The 19,470-nt window shown below is 38.2% G+C and overlaps 1 protein-coding gene across 4 annotated transcripts in view; it reads right to left on the minus strand.

The window, feature by feature from the left end:
- Positions 1-19,470, minus strand: part of LOC111847003 (monocarboxylate transporter 2-like) — a 34,603-nt gene that overhangs the window by 12,821 nt on the left and 2,312 nt on the right. The window contains exons 1-2 of one of the 4 annotated variants that reach the window (XM_023817802.2): positions 12,094-12,247; positions 929-1,172 (exon numbers count right to left, since the gene is read on the minus strand). In XM_023817802.2, the coding sequence (XP_023673570.2) occupies positions 929-1,145 (217 nt within the window). In that variant the 5' untranslated portion in view covers positions 1,146-1,172; positions 12,094-12,247. Of the gene's footprint in view, positions 1-928; positions 1,173-1,938; positions 2,060-12,093; positions 12,248-19,470 lie in introns of those variants that run through there. The other 3 variants (XM_023817804.2, XM_023817803.2, XM_023817805.2) reach the window with 3 other exon arrangements.

A 19,470-nucleotide genomic window follows, 5' to 3' on the forward strand; every position in this document is an offset into this window, starting at 1 on the left:
AGGCTCAGAGTGCCAAGCTGTAGCTTTAAATACTCTGAAGAAAACCATAGAAAAAAAAAAAACAGGTATAAAGAAAAACTTTCACCAAGAGAAATTCTCCACCAGCATGTGGACAAGTGTGGCCACAGGCAGTAAAACAATGATTGTTGGGCAAGGCAGGTAGCATAGCAATTAGCAACATGGAGGCTGCTGGTTCAAGTGCCAAAAAGAACTTTCTGTATCACCACTGAGAATTTCTCAGACAAAATGGGAGTTTTTAAATTTCCTATTAAAAAGTAGCATTTAGGTGTGACATCAAGGCCTTAAAGAACTTGTTTATCACAGAAATAGATTGTTTACTATATCGTGTGTGCTAGTGCTCTTTTATATTTTATTATACACACACAACTCATACATTAAACTGTGAGTGACTAGGTGTCAGAGGAAAATCAACTGTTTACCATCACAATGAAAGCTCATTTCTGAACCAGTACAAAATACAGCCAGTGAGAGACTGTTCCTTCCCAAATTGTACAGCACACACACATACTTTTTATTACTACTAAGTTTCTACTTAACAAAAAGCTTTATAACTTAATACATGTTCATTTGAATCAGTGTGGGTAATTGCAGATGTAAATACCATCAATGTGACAAAGGTCACTGCTTAATGGTCTCCAAATGGGTATACAACAGCTTCCAAAACTAAATGAGAAGACAAACATCCCTTGTCTGATAACAAAACTGCTTATTTAGCCTGATTAGGACTTCACTGCTTGTTTAAGAATAAGAACCTAGATGACCTTGACTGTCAGTGTCCTGGCTTAACCACTGTTGAACCCCCCAACCCCAGCAAAGGCAAAGCAGTAAACGGCTACCATGTGAAACGTTTCATGTGCTGGACACCTAGGCCTAAAGAAGTAGGTTTACACAAGAAAAGTGGACTTACCTCCTGCATACATCACTGCAAGCATTATGGAAGATATCCAGGCTACCTGACTGTATGAGGCATCAAAGATGTTCTGGATATCTTTGAAGAAAACGGTGGTGGCCTTGGGGAAGGCATAGGAAAAGCCGATGGAGATGAAGGCTCCAAAGACCACGGCCCAGCCCCAATCTCCATCAGGTGGAGTGACAGCAGGAGGACCTCCAACAGCAGGTGGCATTTTTAATGGGGTCAAACGGATCCCTTACTGCCAGCAACCAAAGAAGAAAAAGAGGCAAATAATTAATGCACACAGTGTAACCTGGATTTTTACCTATAGCCAACCAATAGCAAGAGACAAGGGTTCAATGACTAATAGCAAACAGCTTTTTCCAGTGGTGTGACAGAGCTCCTTCTACCTGTACAACTGGAAGGATTGGTGTGATATGAAAAGCAAAGCAAAGGAAGGATTTTGAGGCCATTGTAATTAACAGTTTCTGAGTCTGAACAATGAAGAAAAGTAAGGTTGTCGCTCAATTAAATTTAAGTTACTTATGATTAAATTGTTTAAGGCCACACATTTTGCTGAAGAGTCATGGAGAAGTAACCAAAGCCTGTTAAGGAAAGAAGGTTGCATTTATTTAAATTAATTGTAGAATCACTCCCATGTTTATGTTATCTATTGATGATCCCTGGAACACCTTACATTTTTGGAGCTTTTTTGAGAATGACATCATCTGTACTTATATTACTTACAATAACACATACACACATTTACACATGCATTGAACAAGCATTACTGCAATAATAATTACATAATTACAAGATTACAATTAGAACTTGATGACCCCATTGACAGTCAGGTAAAAAGTTTTGACCATATTTTCACGTCATTATTTTTTTAAAACCAGTTATAAACCATGTATGTTGATACAAGACCAAACACTTAACACTTTAGTTGGTATTTAGCTGGTAAACAGAAGCCCTGTTTTTGCAGCCTGTGAGGCAGTTATCACATCTCACATAGAACCTACTTATCTTAGTGCTCCGACACTGTGACTTACTGATTGCAGACTGTCGTACCCTTGAGAAATGCAGTTTCAGTAACTTCAGTAACTGAAGTTCAGTAACTTCTTGCTGCAGTATGCAAATATATAAAGGGGCGTATGGTAAAGGCTTTGCCTTTTTAACTTTGATACTGACCACTAAACAAATATCATGCTAAGGCTTTTGGGGAGTCACATTGAGTACTTTGCTCAAGGACGCCTTGCCGCTTTATCCCATCAATTATTTAAACTCTTGATTCCTCTGTAACATGACAGAATGCCGGATATATGGCTTAGAGGGGCAATAAATCACCCAAGTTACAGTTTCCTAAAATATAACGGATTTTTCGCAGTTTTCCGGTAACTATCCAGCTGACCTTGCCACATGGAAATGAGAAGCTGAATGAAAGCATTTGACGATCTAATAAGTGGGAAAAACACAGATGAAAACACGAGTCGTATTTACGAACCAAACAAGCCTTAAATTTAAATTGCATGTAAAATAAACATTGCAGTATTAAGTCCTTTGTAATGTAAATAAATCAATCAGGGTAAAACAATGGTTAAAAAAGCAGAACAAAGTATCAGTATACTTACAACTTCTATATTTAAGAGCTTCCCCATGTGTATGTCACAGCAATGATGCACTAACATGCTACATAATCATTTATGGTTTCTAAATTCAATTGAATATTTAATATAGTATATTTGTTATATATCTACATAGACACAAACTAAGTGAAGTATATATGCACCTGTAGTAGCACCCAGGGAGGGGTTAAGGGCCTTGCTCAAGAACCAGCAGATGAGCTGATGCATTGAACCAATGACCTTCTGATTACAATCACACAGGCTTAGCCCACTGAGCCACACGCTGCTCCCAATATTCTGCTATAAAGTAACATATCACAGTCAAAATGTGTTTTCACACTGGATGTTTAGTATAATAGGAAGGGAACAAAGAATGTCTTTCTGACAATTAACTGCCACAATGCATCAAATAAAATGTGTTTAAAATTAAGCAATATAAACAAATACAAAATTGGAGGCTTAATTTTATTCTCTTGGATTTATAAATACTTTCCATATCATGTTCCGTGAAAGGCAGGGAGCTTTTTGACTAAATGGTATTTAAACAACTTTTTTGAGATGTTATTTCTAGTTAACACTAAGTATTTCAGAGGGGAGAAAGTGAGAATTCCCAGTCTCCAAAACTGAAAACATTACATCAGTTGTCCATATTCCATCATTTACTTGTATTAATACTCTATCTAGATTCCTAACAGGCCTTCATAGAAAATGCATTTTCAAGACAGTAATTTAGGTAGTGTAGATGCAATGTTTTGAAGGGGATCTTTCTATAAAAAAAGCAAGGAGAACCCTTCGTTAAAAAAAAGTACACACTGACAGGGGTCTTGGATGACCGTTCTCATGATCCCATTGGGTCAGAATCGGATTACATGCTGCTTCACTCAATGTAAAACAAGGCAGCATCAGTAGTAAAGGAGACATTCAGACTGCGTTGCACATTTGCAATTTATCACCTTTACATTAACGATTTGTCAGCAAGTTATTAAGCAGGGAATGGTTAATTTTACACTTTATTAATCATCAAGGCAAGCAAAAAATAAAAGTTCTTTTGTTTTAAAATATTTAAATTTGATGCAATGTCTTCCTGGAATGTGGTATTTCCTGAGGGGCAAAAGATATCCTGGCTGGGACACCATTCCATTACTGGTCACACATTAAAGGTAATTTAGAGACACCAGTTCACTTAAGTGCATGTTTTTAACCATGGGAGGAAACTGGAGCGCCAAGAATACAGTGAGAACGTTCAAGTTCCACACCCAGATCCGGGAATGAAACTTACAAACCAGGAGGTGTGAGAATGAGCACAAACTACCGAGCAACCACAGCACCCAGCATTAAATAATGATTAAATATTTAGACATCAGTATATGACCTTTGGGTGTTGCATGATTTATACTGTGCGTTTGCTGTTCTCTTGCCAAAGTATGCTTCACCTCCATCTTGCAAACAGTTCAATAATATAACATGATTTAAATTGAAAGAACTTAACCTTTGGTACAGACATGTACAGTAAACTTACATAGAAATACGTAATGCAGGGGCTGACGCAATCTGTATGGCAGGAATGTTGAGCCGGATACTCCAGATCATCTCATTACATCAAGGGGTGTGTATCTTCTTGCCCAATCAGATGCCAACACAGATATCACCTGCTACTTGTATTGTTTGTTTTTTTCTCAAAAAGCTATGATGTCCTGCTGAATGAGTCTGAAGATCTTTTCTTAAGGGCAAAATAGTGAATCTGGAATCTATAAAATCAAGGCGTGATCAATGGTTTTTGGGACAAATGACAATGACTAGCAGAGCTGAATCAAAATAGGGAGGTCCTGTGTGTGGTTGTGTGTGGTTGTGTGTGTGTGTGTGCGTGTGTGTGTGTGTATATATATGTATATATATATGTATATATATATATGTATATATATGTATATGTGTATATATATATATATATATATATATATATATATATATATATATATATATAAATTAAATAAATAAATAAATTCTGAAATGTAGAGAGTGCCTTTCTACGAGTAGGTGTGTCCGAACTTCTGCTTGGTACTGTATGTTGATTTGGTCCTGTGCATTAAACATCCCTTCAAATTTTCCTTTAAAACAACCCGAGAGGGTGACATTCATCTTTCCAGTGGTCACGAGCAGCAATGAATCAACGTCTGAGCAAGCAGATGTGAACATGCTGTGTCTGCATAGTGGAGTTTGAAACTAGACATGGAAGTGACTTGCAAGGTGTGCTACCATTTGTCACACAGAAAAAAAACCTTCTGCTATGAAGACATGGACCATTCGCTTTTATGTGAAATCTTTTGCCGTTTTTTGATTGTATTCACGGATCTTTGTGGGAACTTGAAAAATGCCCCCCACAACATCAAAATAACATGTTTATGACATTGTGGGGGGCATTTGGTCCCCACAATGTAATAATAAACATAATTCTCTCACACACACACACACACACACGTAAACATATCCTTATGGGGACCGCTCATACATTTCAATGGGAAAAATGCTAACGCTCACTATGACAACCTTAACCCCCACCCTGCCCTAACCATAACCATAAGTAACCTAACAAAATACAAGAGTTTTTGCATTTTTAGTTTTTTCATAGCAGTCACCGATATTTATAAAATAGAGTTTTCCCTTATGGGGACCAGGAAACCGGTCCCCATAAGGGAAAAAAAACGGATATTTATCACGTTATGGGGACATTGTGTCCCCATAAGGATAGGTAAACCCGCTCACACACACACACACACACACACACACACACACACACACACACACACACATACATACATACATACATACATATACACACGCACACACACATTTAATTTTTTTGTAATACTACTTTTATTTTGCTAATGGGGCATTTAAAGGTACTTTACAAAAAGATTAGGCTAAATATGCATTTAAGAACCTCCATTCACCCCCAATGAACAGGTAGAGTTGGAAAATTAGTTCACATATCTCAGATGAGATCACCACTTTCTGCAGACTTTTGAGTGATATGGGGAAAAGTTTTGGGATACCTGGCCATTACACCTACAGGAACTTTTACGACATCCCATTGTAAATCCATAGGCATTAATATGGAGTTGGTCACCCCTTTGCAGTTATAACCAGGGATTGACATAACTGGTACACAAATGCGCATTCACCTTTAAAAGCAATACGTGCAGCAACTGATTGTTGTAACGGCGTGAATGCGTACATATTTTATGTGCATTTGCGCCAACTTATCATGCATTTTAACCTGTATATACTAATTCCTACTTCATTTGCGGTATAGAGGTTAAAATGCACTGTAATTTCTTGTCATATCACCGCAAATGCACATAAAATATGTACGTATTTACGTTGATACATTAATCAATTGCCACACATATCGCTTTTAAAAGTGAATGTGTACTTGCGTACCAGTTATGTCAATCCCAGCTTATAAAAGCTGCCAGTATTCTGGGAAGGATTTCCACAAGATTTTGGAGTGTGTCTGTGGGAATTTATGCCCATTCATTGAGAAAAGGTCAGGCACTGATTTTGGATGTGAAGGCCTGGCTCACAATCTCCATTCTAGTTCATCCCAAAGGTGTTTGATGGGGTTGAGGTCAGGGCTCTTTGTAGGTCAGTCAAGTTCTTCCACACCAAAACTCACCTAATTATGTCTTCACGGACCAGGCTTTGTGCACTGGGGCACAGTCATGCTGGAACAGAAAAGGACCTTCCCCAAACTGCTCCTGCAAGGCTGGAAGCATAGAATGTGAAATGTCTTGCTATGCATACCATATTTAGAATGGGATGTCATAAAAGTTCCTGTGGGTGTAATGGCCAGGTGTCCCAATACTTTTGCCCACATACCTCATGATGACAAAAAATGGACAATTTTTTCTCCTTAGAATATAAAACAAGCAACATCCCCATGTGCTCATGACAATATCCATCCATCAGGTTTGCAGGGGGTCCGAACCCTATGAGCACAAGGCACAAAACAACCCAGGATGGGACACCAACCCATCACAGGGCTCACACACTCACACACTTACCTACAGTCAATTCACCTTCACATATTTTTGAACTTTGGGGATTAACTGGAGTCCCCAGAGGAAACCCCACAACAACAACATGGGGAGAACATGCAAACTCCACACACATGGAGCCTTGGCGGAGAATCCTGTTCCTAGAGGTGTGAGGCAACAATGCTAACCATCGCACCACCGGGCAGCCCTCATGACAGTATATTTTAAGCAATATTTCTACAGAACTTATTTCTCAGTCTAAGTGCCGCATGTGGCCGGGTTACCACTTAATGTTTGGGCAAGAGGTAGATTTCACAAGTATTACACATGTTCTTTTTGTTTAGAAGAAACGCCATCTGTCTGTGAAATGAAAGTAATTATTTTGTATATATATACATTCTACTTTCAAAACTTCTTACCAAAAATGAACCTGTTAGCTTGTTCAATAAATGACTTGTTTACAATACACACCAGCAGCGATTATGGTAATAAGTTTTTTAAATGTATAATTTGTTCCAGTAATCTTAGAAATTATATACTCATGTATGTTTATAATAGAGGAATGTTGGAGGTTAAAGGTCTAAAAGGCCAAATTCCATGCAGAAATCCAATAACATTCTGGGCTTTCTGCTTTATGTGCACACATACCGCATGCTGAGTAAAACAGGATTTTTTTAAGTATCTCAAGGTCTAGTAAGCATCCAGGCTGTAATTAATACTAATTCCACAAACATTATCGTAAAATGTCCATCATGGTTAGTCTAAGGAGCAGCAGAAGACTGCTTCTAACCAAATAAAAATGTATTTAAATTGCACATGTTGAGACGTGTTGCACAGCAAGCTGGGAATACTCACAAACAAACAAATAAAAATAATGACAAAAAAACACAGATAAGAACCAATGTCTCAACTACCCAAATCCAAAACTATGCCAAGCCTTCTTATTCCATTTGTTTTGTATATGATAAAAATTATATATCTGCTTTGATAACCCATCAGTTCAAGCTATCTTACAATTTTTCCTGTTCATACAGCTCTGCATATCAGAAGTTCTGGCTAAGCATCATGTTCAGTGGTGCAACATGAAACTTTAGTACTTAATTTGGTAACACTTCACTTGAGGGAACACAAGTAACTTAGTATCTCAGTTACTACTCAAGTACAAATCATAAACAAATATAGTAACTGCATGAAATACATGACCCCTCATGATTTATTAATGATGACCAAACATGGGGTCAGTATGTAATTAACACTTAGTTTCAGGTTAATTAATACAATTAATAAGAGTATACTACATTATTTTTGCCCCCTCAAGTAAAGTGCTACCATTAATGCCAAATTATATTCTAATGGTTTTATTTGTATATATAATTACTTTAATATAACATTATTAATATTACATAAAATTTCAGGGGATAATTCAGTAGTCAATTCTTACACTACTCAAGTTCTAAAAATGGCCAAACTTAATTAGAAAAAACTGCATTGGACCACCCAGAGCAAGACAAAACAGGCAATGATTCATGTTCACAGAGGGGCTGCAATGTTTCCTGGCCCCCACCCAGTTCAGTGGTGTAACACCGATAACATTTAGTCGCTAAGGGTCAGACTGTTTAGGGTTAAGCAGGTATGATTTAAAGAACCTACTGAAGGAGGATTACCAGACAACATCCCTCAGAACAAGACGCTCCCCAGGACTATTCATCCCACAAACAGTTAAAGGGGCGTTGTTGGTTTTCCTAGCAGCAAGCTCAGTAAACTCCCTGACTCTGAATAATCATGCGTCACCCAGAGTAATTGAAGCAATGTGTGGTTCGTTATCAAAACACTTTGACTGTCAGCCAGAAATTTTGCAACGCCTGTTATAGTAGCATCAGCCTATCTGAGCTGAAAGAAAACAGACAAACTAATCTGAATCTGAATAACTTCTGCAAAAGTTCTGAATTAGATATTCTATTTCAAACCTACTAAAGCAGAAAATAAACTCAACACTTTATTGAATTTCCTATAGAACCATGTTATTTTTTTCTCCAATAAAAATAAAAGTATTTTCTGGTCCCACTGCATCGCCTGCCAAATGGCAGGTTATGCTGTCAGGTGTCTCAGCCCAGGCACCTTGGCTTCTCCCCAGAGCTCGCTTGACGATTCTTACCAGATTTAGATGACTGATTACGTTTCTGCATCTACTTTTCATTACATATATTTTTTTTGCTAAGAGTGTAAGCTACTGGTATTCCTTTATCAAAAATAATAAGGCAAACAAAATTTCCAAATTCATATTCGAATGTGAATGTGAACCGTCTTTGTACCTTGTTCTGTTTGACACTATATGCATGTTCACCTGTGATGTTCTTACTGCTCTCTGCATCAGAATTTCCCACGGGGATCAATAATATTACTCGTAATCTTACAATGCGGTTTACTTGTGTTAAGTGCCACACTTAAGATATCTCAAGATACCATTCACATTATTCATAGCAGAATAGAAGCCAGATCCTTAAGGGTAACCTTGTACATGTCACAATGCAGAAATATTTTTTGAGAAAGCTGAATACACAATTTCCATGGTTCGAATTACGAGTGAAAGTATAAGTCACATTGTTTAATGAACAGCAAAATTATAGTGCATGTAGTAACGTTAATTGATCATTTAACCAGCAATTGTACCCTAACAAGAAACACTGCTTGCAGCATTATAATTAAACACTAGAGGTACGTAAAATATTATACATACATATTGTACATATAAAAGAAACTCACTCATTAAAGCAAGTGTTTTTAATTAAAAAGATAATAATAGAGTGCAAATGAACATATATCACTTTGGTCAATAACTATGCACTTTTGAACTTAGTTCACAACAGATACAAACAAAGATAACAGATAAATAAAATTGGCTGTGTTACCAACTGTTGTACGAATGATATTCTTGTGAAGTTTGCAAAATAATATATTGGCCCACGTGGAATTTTGCGAAGCCAAACCATTCCCACAAAATCAAAGTAGAACCTTTTTTGGAACCAATTCTTCCTCATCAGCCAGGCCACAGCATAGCTACCTGTATATGGACCAAGTGTTATTTACCATATGACATGAGTGCAGTATTATAAATATGTTTTGTTGTAGTACTATTGCAGCCAGGAACATATGAACACATGGCTTCATTCATCCCCCCAATAAATAGACCTTTTTTTAAATTATTAAATTTCAAACTCTCTCCTACACTGTTGGTTGCAGTCTCTGAATGTTCAGCCATCGTGTGATAATCACCAGTTTGTTCTGTCGGTATAATGATAACATTAAGTAGTGCACTTGTAACTGGTAAGTGGAAGCTCCGCCTAGCTGCATTAATGCGTAGTCTACTCGTCAACGTCATATATGTTTGCGATGTGTTCTTTGTCTCACTTGTACGTCACTTTGGATAAAAGCAACGGGCAAATAAACATAAATGAAAATGTAGTGCTATATCGTAGTTTTCATGATAACTCTGAAATGCTTGGCATGGATAGTGGCAACCAGTCATGATTGTCAAATCATCTGATGTTGTAAATACAGAAATTGAGCGGTTTGTCAAACTTAAATCCACAGCATTCGGGTCAAGATCTTAATTCCTTTACCACTTAATCAGTGGATTTCCATTTTATTTGAACAAGGGCCCCTCTAATGAAAACAGTGCTAGGAAACCCCTAAGCTTCATCTCTCAAAGACACTGGCACAAATGTGACAATATAGCATCTTCACATTAAGATATTTCCTTACTCTAACTCTATACATGTTAAACTTACATTCTAATTCTTAATCAGTATAAGACAAACACTACAGTTGGAGATAAAAGTCAGCATTTAGATGAAAAGCAATGCAGGCCCAGAATCATCACCCAATCCAGAATTAGTTATTATAAAAAGGATGGATTGATGGATGAACAATGCCATGCGCAAACCCATCTAACACCCCATGATGAGAGGACTTGCCTCCATGTTTATACCAGAACCATTCATCATTGTCATCAATATCATTGTCTTGTTTTTGTAACAGAGAAACAAGTAGGTTCAGTGCTGTTTTGCACTGACTTTGTTGACTTCATGCGTGTCAGACACGTGGTTTTCGGTGGCCAAAGTTATCTCGGGGTCACAGAGTTTCTTTGAACCTTTCTATGAAATTTGATAATACGACCCTTGAGGTTCTACAATTAAGCGTGTAATTTGAAAACAACATCTCAGACATAGAAACGTACTATCATGACATATATAATCAAAGGAGGTTTATAGAAATTTATTCTTAAATATATTACCAAAGTTAAATAATGAACCCTTGACGATAGTGGTTATTACATAAACGAGTCAGGAAATTGCACTTTCAAGTAGCCTACATTTTCATAAATAACGATTTCCTGGATCCTAAAAACAGAGCCGTGGCATTACACATCTTTATTACGTAAAACACCAAATGCTGTGTTGACAGAAGGAAATTGCATTTATCCAACGTTTCGATGCATCATTATGGTCGGAAAACTTTAAAAGCAACACAAACTTATGGAATGTATGGACGGAACATTTAAAACCCACATGCGTCTGTTTACGGAAAACATCCCGTCGACATCCTTCGATAATGATGGAAGAACAGCCAACGGAAAGTGCCGCTTTTGTGCCTGTTATATACCCTGAGCTGTCATCCATTCATTCGTGATCGCCATCGCTCACAGCAATTGTGGACAGTGGTGGCTTGATGGTTAGGGTAGCGCACTTGTAATTGAAAGATTGCAGGTTCGAATCCCCCACCAGCAAGTCACCACTGAGGTACCCTGAGCAAGGTACCGTCCCCAAGCACTGCTCCCCGGGCGCTGAATTAGCTGCCCCCTGCTATGTCACGAAAGTCACATATGGGTCAAATGCAGAGGACACATTTCGTTGTTGCGCACTGTGTGCTGTGGTGTGTTGACAATGATCACTAAATTCTAAATTCAATTCACATTAAAATTACCTCACGTAAGTAACAAATGACCAGCAGCTATAGATAGCAATGATGCAACACCACGTCGCAGCCTCAAAGTATACCACAGGAAATACCAACCGGATGAAACCAGTTAATAAACGTATGAAAAATGGAATGCAATGCGTTTGTAGAAGGCATATGTATTGTGCAAATTCATTAATTACATTTCGATTCTTTTGATGCATGTATTATTGATGCCCGGCACGACACCAGGAAGGAAGTTTCAGTAAGAAGCACCATCATGAGTCATAACTACACCATGCATAAATAACTATATTTAAAGGTGACCTGACAATTTCCTAGCCATCAAAAAAATTAGCGACTGTACAAGGACGCCAGCTTTTAAATCCTTAAAAACGTATGCATGTACAGGAAGGCAGGATTATAAATGCCACATTAACGTCTTCCACGGGAGGAGATGCACCGTTGTCGTCAATGAAAATGAAATTAAGGAAGAAGGAGAAAGGATAGCTGTTAGTTGAATTAGCATCAAACGATAGGTTGCAATAGATTGTTAGTTTACCTATGATGATGATGAGCGTAAGGTTATCCTGCCGTAGTCCTTGCTCGCTGACCTTGCTCGTATTGGGAGCAGACCGCTTGGATCCTTTTTGAATTAGCAGGTTGCAGTGGGGAGTGACGTCACGGGGCGGGCCTCTGACCTGCCGCTGCAGGCCAATGGCGGCTCGGAGCTCAGGTCGCATAGACAAAGCCGGGGAGGAGAGCGGCGTGCTGGTGGGGCGGTGTCAAAAACCTCGCATTGCAATGTATTTTATTTTTATTTTATTTTATATAATGTGACACCCAGCTACTTAAATTATTCCAAGCAAATCAGCTGTTGTAAAAGTCCATCAACGAGAATGCAAAAATGGTTGCGCTATGTTTGCTAAACTAACATTTCCAAATTTAAAAATAAACTTTAACGAGATCATGAAAGCTGTAAGTTGCATTATACACACAAAGAGACAACTCCCGCTTTCAGAACAAATTGTCGCATCAATTTCAATACTAGTATAAGTTTCAGTTGTCTTCATGAGGTATGTTTCACGTTCATGATGCGGACACGTTTTTTGCTATGAGACTGCTAAGGCCAGCGATTCACAAAACGGTGGGTCGCGACCCAAATTTGGGTCGAGCAAAGTTCTGAAAGGGTGGCGAGGCAGAGTTGGAAATGTAAGCATTTTAAAACCAGCATGTCCCTATGCTGATCCGCGATCAGATTCCCAGCCCCAGTCTTGGAATTAACCTATATAAACGGGTCTGCAACGGTTTGCGCAGAACTAGTGAACACTCAACCAATCCAAGAAGCCAAACCACAGATGCTTAATTTAAAATTCAATGGCACATCCAATCAGATTTATGTAATAGGCATTGCTTGGCGTAAATTCACTACGTTTGATCATAGGCCTATAATTTAGACCTATACTTGATTTAGGGTTTGTGACTGAGCTGGCATTATAAAAATTGGGTCGCGGTGCAAAGAAAAAAAAACGTTGAGAACCACTTGCTTAAACTGCTGTGCCTCTTGTCTTCTAATAGCCGTCTCAGCTTAGTCGGACTTATACAATCAAACATGCCAAGGCGACTACAATGATACAACACGAGTAAGGAACTACAGCCTTGTCAGCTTGGTCATCGATCCTAGATATCCTATAAAGGGAATGACAGAGCTGTCCACTATGCATCCAAATGCTGAGTGAAAAAAGAAGCGTTATTACATATATTTAAATAAAAAACGAACTCAAACAAATACTGGAGTAGAATTTAGGGAAGTGGGCTTGGTCTGTACAGTACAACAAAAGAAACCAAGTCAGCATGGGGTCCCTATGAAGTACCTGATCAAAAGGAGGGTGTGTGACGTCCAAGGTGAAGATAAAGAAAAACAAACTATATTCTTGTGCTCTATTAACTATACATAGCTGCTTTAACAAAAGGGTTCAGAATGGTCATATATCCTTCAAAACATTTTTGAAGATGAACACCAAGGTCAGGCTTCCTCAAGCTATGTTGCATGAAACCAGATATACAAAACAATATTTCAATTTATCTGACTTGTGCCACAGCAGAGTCTGTTTTTTTTTCTTCCACAGAGCACCTACAATTAAATCACTCCAAAGAAACAGCATAATGTTGCTTAAATTTTGTTTACAGTGGAGCTGTTATCAGGCTGGAAGTAACATTTTACGGTGGCACAAATAATGTAGTAGTACACTCTTGCTTAATGTATTAATTAACCAGAAACAAACTGTTATTCACGTACTGACCCCATGTTCATTCATCATTAATTAATCACGATGGTTTGTGTATTTCGTACAGTTGCTACACTGCAAAAAATGGCCTGTGAAATTTAAGATAAATTGTTTTTGTTTTAAGGCAACATGGCCTAAACCTGGCAAAATTATCTGAAAATGCAAGAAAATTGTACTTGGTAAGATTTCCTAAAATAAGACAATATGCCTAAATGCAAACAAGTAAATCTTATCCATAAGATTGTGTTTTAGTCAGTTTATTAATGAAATTAAATATAAAGAAAGAAAATTATACTTGGATTTTAATTTTTTTTGCAGTGTATATTTGTTTATGATAGGTACTAAGTTACTTGTGCACCCTCAAGTAAAATCCTACCCTGTTCTTGATTAAAACCATAATTTATGATTATGAGAAGCCAATATTCTTTGGAATTAGTGGTTGGAAAAGGATATATTGTGTTATATTCTTACATTGAAACAGTATTTTTATAAGCACACATTCATTAAAATGTCCCCTGTTATGTTTGTATTACAGAAAAACAAACATCCAGGACAAAGGTGGGAGCAAAATCTAAGGCAGTACGTTGAGTCTGAAAAGCACAACAAAAGTAACCAAGTCAGCATGGGGTCCCTGTGAAGTCCACGCCATCAAAAAGAGGGTGTGTCACGTCCAATGTGAAGGCGAACAAAAATAAACTATATACTTGCAGTTCCATTGACTTTGCAGAGCCGTGTTTACAGTGGGTAGTTCTAATTCCATAATCATCTCAGATAGAAGTAATAAAACGGAATAAATGAAAACATTTAATAATTTGCATTTATAAAGATAAACACAAAGTACAAATTGCTACACTGCCTTTCCAAAAACCAAGACTACAAATATTTTTTCTCTCTATTTTTTAAGTTGAGTGAGAAAAACTTAATGGACACCTTTGAGGTTCCTTTGTAAAAGTAGCTTCAGTGATTCAGCTATGTCAATGGGCTGTAAGCAAAACACATGCTGCGTTTTGATAGGGCCTGGCTATTCAATGCCATGAATATTATTGTTAACACACAATGTGAACCTTGTGAACATACATTTATCAACCTTCACATATATGTTCTTATGTTCTTATGTAAAGATACACAGATGAGCCAAAGCTTATAACCATCTCCATATGACATGAATAATGTTGACTATCTAGTAAAAATGCCATGGGTCAAAGTCTGAGATATATTAGATGGTAATATAACTTTTTGTACTTGTACTTGACATGTTGAATGCATATTATTGGTGACACTGACAAGGGGGAAATCATTATACTGTATAGTCAGAAATGGCTAGTGGAGTACTCGCAGTCAGCTATGTTGAGTACCTACTTAGAATGATCCGAGGAGGGACCCCATAAACCGCAGATAGGGTTCCAATGTATGGGAGGTATTTTCTGCAAAAAATAAAATTGAAATGAAAATAATAAAAAGAAAATACAATTTCTACTTTGCTATTTAGTTTCCAAAGTCTGTGCGCAAAAATCCTGCAAAAATGAAAATTAAAATGAAATAGCACCATTTGCATTTTAATTTTCCACTCATGTATGAGTCAGATGTAAAAAAAAAAATAATAATAAAAAAAATATATATATATATAAAGTTAAAATCGCTTTTTGTCTTTTCATTTTATAATTTTGAGTTTTCATTTCCTACTTTGCCTTTTCATTTTCAAGTTCACTACATGCAAATATGTTAATCGGAGCGGGGCAGTGGGCGGATCTACTAATCACTGCTGCGCTTCTCAGTGTGTTTGCCGATTCCTTTCTCCTTGTGATTCTTGGCCATGGTCAACCTTGTCGCCCAAAATAATGGCAAAGTCACACGTGGCTTCATTTAGCTACTTATCTGCAGCTTCTGATTCGTTTAGCTTCTTATTCACAGCGTCTTATTTCGCGGCTTAAGTTAGCTTCTTAAGTTAGCTTCTTATAGAAGGGAATGTTTGTTTGGCACATGATGCGGTTTTTACAAGACATTTTGGAAATACAAAATAACGTATGAATAGAAGATTTGAGTTAGAACATATATTTATTTCGTATAAGAAAGTCTTCTGAAGACTTCGGAAGCTGAAAGAAACCTAAGCCGTGAAAAAACATCTGACTCATACATAAGTGGAAAATTAAAATGCAAATGTTACTATTTCACTTTCATTTTATTTTTTGCAGGATTTTTGCGCACAGACTTTGGAAACTAAATGGCAAAGTGGAGATTGTATTTTCATTTTATCATTTTCATTTTTATTTTATTTTTTGCAGAAAATACCTCCCATACCAAAGAGTCCTGTTTTTTGTTGCATCCTGTGGATGGTTGGGTACATGTTAAGTATCTGTGGAATACGTTTGACTAACATGTTTGCCCCATGGCTTTGTATGTATAGATCACCAATTATTGAGGACACAGAGACTTATCGGGTTTTATGTAACTCAGTCTTTACTGACCTGTCCATCTGTCAACAGTAGCCCTGTCATTTCCCCTGCCCTCTGCACAGGATTATGGGTACTGCATATTCTACCAGTGCACCTTCCATTTTAGCCTAGCAATACATTAAAAGAATCAATATCATTAATTTTTCTCATTTGCACACTTTTCTGTGTATTTCTGTGTCTTCAACAGAATTTTCCGATTTTTCCAACAGATCAATAATCTTTGGTATACGAACTCAAAGCATTAATTTGTTTAAATGTTGTACATTGAAATAAGGCAAAAAATGACCTTTCTGAAAAACATACATGTAGGCATACAAACATACTTCCTCTACAGAGTTGACATCTTAACATACCCTCATATGGAAACCAGTTGAATGAATGTTGCATTTTTATATGAAATGTCTTTTCAATACACTTTACAGAACCAATGGGGAGCCACTTCAACCACCAGCATTGTGTGGCCCCCACCCGGATGATGCAACAGCAGTCATTCTGTGCCAGTATGCTCACCAGGTGGTGAAGGGACAGAAGAGAATTCACCAATTCACACTAGATCTTGTAGCTCCACTTAAGAAAATAAAGCATAGAGATAAGAAACCTGCCCCCTGGTACTCTGATCATACACGTGAACTCAAACAGGCATCACGCAAGCTAGAGCGCAAATGGCGCTCAACTAAACTAGAAGTTTTCAAATCTGCATGGAAAGAGAGCCTGTCTAAATACAGACAAGCACTAGTGACTGCTAGGTCTGTGTATCTCTCCAGATTAATAGACGGGAACAAAAACAATTCAAAATTCCTATTTGAATCCGTGGCTAGGTTAACACAGAATTCTCCATTAAACTCGCAAGTCCCACAATCTCTTAAGAGTAATGACTTTATTACATTCTTTAATGGTAAAATAACTAAGATTAGACAGACCATCCAGTGCACATCCTTAGCTACCTATGACTGCCAGACTCCTGCTAGTCTTATGCCTATCAATAATGAGACTTTTGAATCTTTCATTCCTATAAAACACCCAGAACTCCTGAGCTTAATTTCCTCCTGTAAATCCTCTACAAGCCTCATAGACCCAATTCCTACAAAATTTTTCAAGGAAATCGCACCACAGATTAGCAATACCCTGTTAAATGTGTTAAACTCTTCTCTTAAGCTTGGATATGTTCCTAAACCTTTTAAATTGGCTGTTATTAGACCCGTTCTAAAGAAACCAAATCTTGACCCTAGTGTTTTAGGAAACTATAGACCAATCTCAAATCTTCCTTTCATTTCAAAGATCATGGAAAAGGTTGTAGTTCGTCAGTTGTCTACTTTCCTACAAAAAAATAATAATAATGAATTATATCAGTCTGGCTTTAGACCAAACCATAGCACAGAAACTGCTCTAGTCAAAGTAATGAATGATTTACTTATGGCTTCTGACCGTGGCTTGATATCGCTGTTGGTATTACTGGATTTAACTGCAGCATTTGATACTGTGGACCATAATATCCTCTTGGACCGGTTAGAAGGTGTAGTTGGCATTACAGGGACAGCACTCTCTTGGTTCCGCTCATATTTAACTGATCGCTATCAGTATGCACATGTGAACAACGAATCATCCAAGGCCACCAAAGTCACATACGGTGTCCCACAGGGATCAGTACTGGGCCCACTACTGTTTACACTATACATGCTACCGCTTGGTAACATTATTAGAAAACATGGTGTTGGGTTTCATTGTTATGCAGATGATACACAGTTATATATATCTGTTAACCCTGATGATACATCACTCCTATCTCGGTTAGAAGATTGTCTGTTAGATATTCGGTGCTGGATGGCAAAAAATTTTCTAATGTTAAACACAAAAAAAAACAGAAGTACTGGTGATTGGTCCCAAGGCTGCAAGAAATAAGTTTCACCACCTCAGCATTAGTGGCCTTCCTACACAACCTAACACAGTGGTTAGAAATCTTGGTCTTCTAGTAGATTCAGATCTATGTTTTGATGCTCACATAAGAAGTATTACTAGAACTGCGTTTTATCATCTACGAAACATAGCCAAGCTTCGTAAGATGCTCTCACTTCGTGATGCAGAAAAATTAATACATGCCTTCGTAACTACCAGACTAGACTACTGTAATGCCCTCCTTTCTGGTTGCCCGTCTGGTTCCTTAAATAAACTTCAGCTGGTACAAAATGCGGCAGCCAGAGTTCTCACAAACACTAAAAAATTTGATCACATCACACCAGTCTTATCCTCCCTTCATTGGTTACCAGTTAAGTCTCGGATTGACTATAAAATACTGCTGTTAACCTATAAAGCACTGAATGGCCTTGCACCAGACTACCTTAATAATCTGCTGACCACATACAATCCCCCACGCTTGCTTCGATCTCAAGGTGCGGGATATCTGTTAGTACCTAGGGTAGAAAGATCTACGGCAGGCTGCAGAGCTTTCTCCTATAGAGCTCCTCAGCTGTGGAACGGTCTTCCACCGGATGTGCGGGTTTCACGCTCACTTTCAATATTCAAGTCTAGACTAAAAACACACCTATTTAGTTTAGCTTATAGGGACACTAGTTCTAGCTCTAGCTAACTTCTCACTCCCAGTTAAACCGATAGTGTGAGGTGTAGAGCTGGGTGGGGATCGGTGCCATTGGCTTTGGATAAACTGAATTGACAGTGCTGTCACTCTAGCTTCACAATTGCTTGTGGGATTGGAGTGCTGACATTTCAGGGACTCCCCATGCCTGCATTCCCACCTGCCTCTCCCTCCTACTTATGCTGCCATAGCCATATCTGCCGGAGCATTGCACTTCATATTGCACTCATCTAACTTTTAGCACTGCCTATAGTCTCCCTTACTTTGACTAATTGCATTTATTTCCACCACCTTCTCCTGGGTGGTGCTACCTGGAGCCTTCAATCTATCAAGATGTCCAGCACACCCTGCAACATGTGACGTCGCCACTGCCAATGACGACCGTGCATCCAGCTCGCCGTTCTGCCAGTGTCATCTTCCTTGTATGACCCGCTCCCTGCCTTCTGGCTGCCTGGCGATTGGAGGAAGTGTTGGCACCGGCTTGTCATCTCCCCCCTGCTCCCCGTTTGTGTTTCAGACTAAACTGTATTTGACTCTCCCTGCCGGCCCCTGGAGGATGGGCTCCCCCTTTGAGTCTGGTCCCTCCCAAGGTTTCTTCCTTCTAGGGA

Source organism: Paramormyrops kingsleyae, chromosome 1 (assembly GCF_048594095.1).
Source record: "Paramormyrops kingsleyae isolate MSU_618 chromosome 1, PKINGS_0.4, whole genome shotgun sequence".
In the NCBI taxonomy this organism is placed as follows: Eukaryota; Metazoa; Chordata; class Actinopteri; order Osteoglossiformes; family Mormyridae; genus Paramormyrops; species Paramormyrops kingsleyae.